General features: G+C 42.2%; 1 protein-coding gene across 1 annotated transcript in view; it reads left to right on the plus strand.

The window, feature by feature from the left end:
- Nucleotides 1-6,116, plus strand: part of ARL3 (ADP ribosylation factor like GTPase 3) — a 57,706-nt gene that overhangs the window by 12,833 nt on the left and 38,757 nt on the right. The window contains exon 3 of the mRNA XM_023511789.1: nt 5,498-5,614. Within this exon, the coding sequence (XP_023367557.1) occupies nt 5,498-5,614 (117 nt within the window). The remainder of the gene's footprint in view (nt 1-5,497; nt 5,615-6,116) is intronic.

Below are 6,116 nucleotides of genomic sequence, written 5' to 3' on the forward strand. Positions count from 1 at the left end.
CTTGAGCCCAGGAGTTGGAGGTTGCTGTGAGCTATGCCACCGCACTCTACCCAGGGTGACAGCTTGAGGCTCTGTCTCAAAAAAAAAAAAAATTTATACATATTTGTAGCACCCTCTACATATCAAGATAATCAATTCCCTCAGCTCTAAATGATTACCTATATTCTTTTTTAAAATATCTCCATCTTCTCTGATTATGAAATTAATTCATGTAGAAAAGATAGAGAATTATAAAGGGAAAAAAATAAAAGAATACTTTGAGAAAAGCCATTGATGGGCCAGGCAAGGTGGTGCACGCCTGTAATCCTAGCACTCTAGGAGCCTGAGGCAAGTGGATTGCCTGATCTCAGATTTGAGACCAGCCTGACCCAGAGGGAGACTTCGCCTCTAAAAATAGCCGGGCGCTGTGGCAGGCCCCTGTAGTCCCAGCTACTCGGGAGGCTGAGGCAAGAGAAGTACTTGAGCCCAGAGTTTGAGGTTGGTGTGAACTGTGATGCCATGGCACTTTACCAAGGTCGACAAAGTGAGATTCTGTCTCAAAAAAAAAAAAGAGAAAAAACCCACTGAATAGGTAGCACCTGTAGCTCAGTGAGTAGTAGGGCTCTGGCCCCATATACTGAGGATGGCGAGTTCAAACTAGGCCACCGCCAAACTGCAACAACAAAAAAAAATAGCCAGGCATTGTGGCAGGCGCCTATAGTCCCCAGTTACTTGGGAGGCTGAGGCAAGAGAATCACCTGAGCCCAAGAACTAGAGGTTGCTGTGAGCTATGATGCCACAGCACTCTACTGAGGGCAACAAAGTAAGACTCTGTCTCAAAAAAAAAAAAAGAAAGAACAAAGAAAAACCACTAAATATTTTAGCATGTATTTTTCAGACTTAATACAAACGTATATCAATTTTTTAAAGAAAAAAAACAATTATCTACCTTTTTTTAATCCAACCTCATCGACCTTTCTCTTTCATACAACCAAGTAAGCAAAACACCAAGGATGAAGCAATGGTGGTGCTCACAATGTGAAAGTTTAAAGATAAGTCCTGATTGGCAGCTCAGTGCCTGTGGCTCAAGCAGCTAAGGCACCAGCCACATACACCTAAGGTGGTGGGTTCGAATCCCCAGCCCAGACCCGCCAAACAATGATGGCTGCAACCAAAAAATGGCCGGGCGTTGTGACGGGCGCCTGTAGGCCCATCTACTTGGGAGGCTGAGGCCGGAGACTCGCTTGAGCCCAGGAGTTGGAGGTTGCTGTGAGCTGTAATGCCACAGCACTCTACCCAGGGGGACAGCTCGAGGCTCTGTCTCAAAAAAAAAAAAAAAAAAAAAAGTCCTGATTGGCAGGACTCGAGTAGGCTTTTCTAGACCTCCTTCCCTGTAGGAAATCGGAGGACAGCTTGATCTTTGGCCAGGCCAACAGGGACAACCTGTTGGTCTTAGTCACTTTGAAGCATCTAAGCATTAGAGGTTTTAGCAAAACCAGAATTATTTAACATTTTTTGTAACTGTACTATGATAAGACCTTGGTGCTGGGTTTGAATGGCCAGGCTATTGTGTGTACTTCACGACCTATGAGTCTTACTGATTTGCAGCTCTTTGCAGAAAAGTCATGTAAACTGCTACCAAATGAGCAATTTTACAGCTTCTGAACAAATTCAACATATAGCTCAAGGAGGAGCAAATTACAGTGGTCTAGCCTAGAAGGGCTGAAAACACATATTAATGTGTCAGGATCTCTGCCAGAAAAAGAAGAGCTAATTTTTTCGGTTTTGTTTTTTAGCATTAGTGATAGACTGTATCCCTCAAGAACACTAAAATGACTTCCATGCTACAAACATATAAATGAATGCAAAGTTGTGAACTCAAGGTTCTAGTTCTGACCTTCAGACTTTGTTGTATCATCGGTGATTCTGGTGTTATGTCAAGGTTTTATATTAACTCTTTTTCTTTTTTTTTTGAGACAGAGTCTCATTATGTCACCCTCAGCAAAGTGCCATGGCATCACAGCTCACAGCAACCTCAAACTCTTGGGCTTAAGCAATTCTCTTCCCTCAGCCTCTCAAGTAGCTGGGACTACAGATGCCCCCCCCAATGCCTAGCTATTTTTTTTTTTTTTTTTGAGACAGAGCCTCAAGCTGTCCCCCTGGGTAGAGTGCTGTGGCATCACAGCTCACAGCAACTTCCAACTCTTAGGCTCAAGAGATTCTCCTGCCTCCATCTCCCAAGTAGCTGAGAGTACAGGTGCCCGCCACAATACCTGGCTATTTTTTGGTTGTAGCTGTCGTTGTTTGGCAGGCCCAGGCTAGATTTGAACCAGCCAGCTCAGGTGTATGTGGCTAGCACCTTAGCTGCTTGAGCCACAGGTGCCAAACCAATGCCTGGCTATTTTTTTGTTGCAGTTGCCATTGTTGTTTAGCAGGCCCATCCTAGGTTCAAACCTGCCATCCCTGGTGTATGTGGCTGGCACCCTAGCCACTGAGCTACAGGCGCCAAGCCCATATTAACTCTTTAAAAACAAACTTGAATATTTTGGGGTTTTATTATAAAAAGTAATAGATACTCATTGAAATAAATTTAGAAAATATAAATAAATAAAATAGAGAAACTAGAAATCTCCTCTAATGTCCAGTCAGACATAACCATTGTTCACATTTAGAAAAGTATCCAGTATGTTTTTTCATATCCATATATACATATACATATTTTATACATATATATAAAATAAGATGGATATATTTAACACAAAAATAAAAATGGCTGATAGAGAATACACTATTTTGTATCATCTTTCTACTTTAATGCATCATGAATATCTATTTTGTTATATGTGTGTATTTATGTAATGCACATCTCTAAATATTTGTACCCATTCATTATTATTTCCTTAGAATAATTTCATAGTAGATTTGTTGTATCTGTTAACTTAAGAGACATTTAAGGCAGTTGATACATGTGGTCAAATTTCAAGATTTACTGTTGGCTCGGAAAGATAAGTCCTGACTGTTGGCTCGGCGCCTATAGCTCAACCGGCTAAGGCACCAGCCACGTACACCTAAGGTGGGGGGTTCAAATCCCCAGCCCGGACCCGCCAAACAACGACGGCTGCAACCAAAAAATAGCCGGGCATTGTGGCGGGCGCCTGTGGTCCCAGCTACTTGGGAGGCGGAGGCAGGAGACTCGCTTGAGCCCAGGAGTTGGAGGTTGCTGTGAGCTGTAATGCCACTGCACTCTGCCCAGGGGGACAGCTTGAGGCTCTATCTAAAAAAAAAAAAAAAAAAAAGATTTACTGTTATTTATTCCCTGCTTCAATCCAGAAAGCATTTGACATCACTAGGTTTGACACTTAATATCATTGTTGAATATTATTATTATTATTATTTTTTGAGACAGAGTCTCACTGTGTTGCCTTTGGTAGAGTGCTGTGGCGTCACAGCTCACAGCAACCTCAAACCTCTTGGGCTTAAGTGATTGTCTTGCCTCAGCCTCCCAAGTGGCTGGAACTATAGGCACCTGCCACAGGCCCAGCTATTTTTTGGTTGTAGTTGTCATTGTTGTATGACAGGCCCAGGCTGGGTTCAAACCTGCCAGCTCCGGTGTATGTGGCTGGCGCCGCTGAGCTACAGGAGCTAAGCCTGGTTTTGTTTTGTTTTTTTTAATGAGATGGGCTCTCACTATGTTGTGCAGGCTGAACTTAAACTCTTGGGCTCAAGCGATCCTCCTGGCTCAGCCTTCCAACTAGCTAGGACCATCACACCTGGCTTAAATATTTAATTTAATTTTTTTTTTAATTTGAGACAGAGTCTCAAGCTGTTGCCTCAGTGTTTCTATTTTTAGTAGAGACGGGGCCTTGCTTTTTGCTCAGACTGGTCTCAAACCCGTGAGCTCAAGCTATCCACCCACCCTCAGCCTTCCAGACTGCTAGGATTATAGGCATGAGCCACTGCGCCTGGCAGGCTCAAAAATTTTAAATACACAAAAGTAATTTTCTCAGTCACCGTGAAACTGCCTTTTATAATAAACTTAAGACATTTTCTTTCAGAATGTTAAACTTCTGATTTATTTGGTCATTGGCATATAGTCAGCCTCATCTCCAGTTATCCTCTAGTGACTTTAATCCTCAGTGGAGGTTGGGTGGCAATGTTCCTATGCTATTGCACTATGCCTTATCCTTCTGTACTAGGCAGTAGTGTTGACAAGCTGCCAAATGAGACAAATGTTTATGGAGGTATCCCCAGACCTTAGCTCTAGTTACTCTGGATAAGGTGTCTCTTCTGTGGTAGCAAGCTATTAACTGGGTATCCCATCCTGATTTCCCTATATCCTTCTTGCAAGAAGACTTTTTGGATTCTCGCTCATGAAATACATTTTCTTCAAACCCCAAAGGTCTTGTTAATTTGTTTCTCTGCACACAAACTCCCCACTGGCAATTCTGTCTGTTCTTCATTTGCACACCTTCTTCAAAGTTCCACCTTGAATAACTATCCTAAAAATATATACTTTCTTTTCAAGTTCATCAGAGTCACTTATCAAAACCCAGTTTTAAATGACCATTTGTTTTTTTGTTTCCAATGCTGTCTATAACGGTTTCCACCCTGAACTTGTTCCAGTGGGCCTGCCCTCCCCATTGGCCTGATACTCCAGTTACAAACCTAGCTTCTCCCATAAGGTCCTCAGCTCAGCTCCCTGTTTTTCCTGATTAATCCATATGAGAAAATTTATTCTGAGCTGCTCTCAAAGATTCTAATTCTCCAGATTTATAGCTCTTCCCTCTCTTTAGATTTAGCATTTGTTCTTTTCTTTTCTTTTTTTTTTTTTTTTTGAGACAGAGCCTCAAGCTGTCCCTGTGGGCGGAGTGCTGTGGCATTACAGCTCACAGCAACCTCCAACTCCTGGGCTCAAGCGAGTCTCCTGCCTCAGCCTCCCAAGTAGCTGGGACTACAGGCGCCCACCACAACGCCCGGCTATTTTTTGGTTGCAGCCGTCATTGTTGTTTGGCGGGTCTGGGCTGGGGATTCGAACCCACCACCTTAGGTGTATGTGGCTGGCGCCTTAGCTGGTTGAGCTATAGGAGCCGAGCCGCATTTGTTCTTTTCTATTTAGTCTTCAGACTTAGCTTCTGTTTTTGTTAGTTGTATGCAACGTCCTCTTAAATTTTGCCATCCTGAGGACTCATTAGGGGTGTGGCCTATGCTATTTAATTGATCATCAGAGCTAGTTTCATACTAAGTCGTCCTTAGCAATTATACATACATAATGTTTTTTAATTGTGGAAAACATCATGTTAGCCCTGGCATTAACACTCACTCCACAACCTCAATGAAATAAGCCTGTATAAACATTTTTCTTTCTTCTCTGTCACAGCAAACCATTTTCAGTTTTACTATGATCTCTGGCAGAGTACTTCACAATTCGTTTTAGAAACATAGCTAGTAAATGTAATTTATCAGAATTATGATCTCCAAGTTTAATAAAACTTGATATTTTTGTCCCTGTCTGTTTCAGGGCTTTAACATCAAAAGTGTACAATCACAAGGTTTTAAACTGAATGTATGGGACATTGGAGGACAGAGGAAAATCAGACCATACTGGAGGAATTATTTTGAAAATACCGATATTCTTGTAAGTACTCCTTCTGATGTACTAATTCATAGTATTTTCTGCTGTGTGTTAGAAACATTAACACCTTAATAGTGTTCTTTCTTGTCGGTAATTCCACTGCCATAATATTAATCATTTGGCAGGGCTAGTAGCAGGCTGTGGATTGTAAAGGAGAAACTCCTTTGTATAACTTACATGGAGATGTTTTGCTATTGCTCAGTAACAATGTGTGCCCATACCCACCATGGCAAAATAAAGTATTTATTAATTACCAAAGTGATTTGAATGACAGAAGGGAGTCAAAAGATCATGCCACTGATTCTATCAGCCCAAGGAGGTCAACAAATCAAGTGTATCCCAAAGATAGTGTGATGCATAAGGAATAATTGACAGACCTGACAACGTTCTTCCTAGGAAAGAGAACACTTAGGCTCGGCACCTGTGGCTCAAGTGGCTAAGGCACCAGCCACATACACCTAAGGTGGCAGGTTCGAATCCAGCCTGGGCCCGCCAAACAACAATG

Source organism: Otolemur garnettii, unplaced genomic scaffold (genome assembly GCF_000181295.1).
Source record: "Otolemur garnettii isolate 467f Iridium unplaced genomic scaffold, OtoGar3 scaffold00021, whole genome shotgun sequence".
Taxonomy (NCBI): Eukaryota; Metazoa; Chordata; class Mammalia; order Primates; family Galagidae; genus Otolemur; species Otolemur garnettii.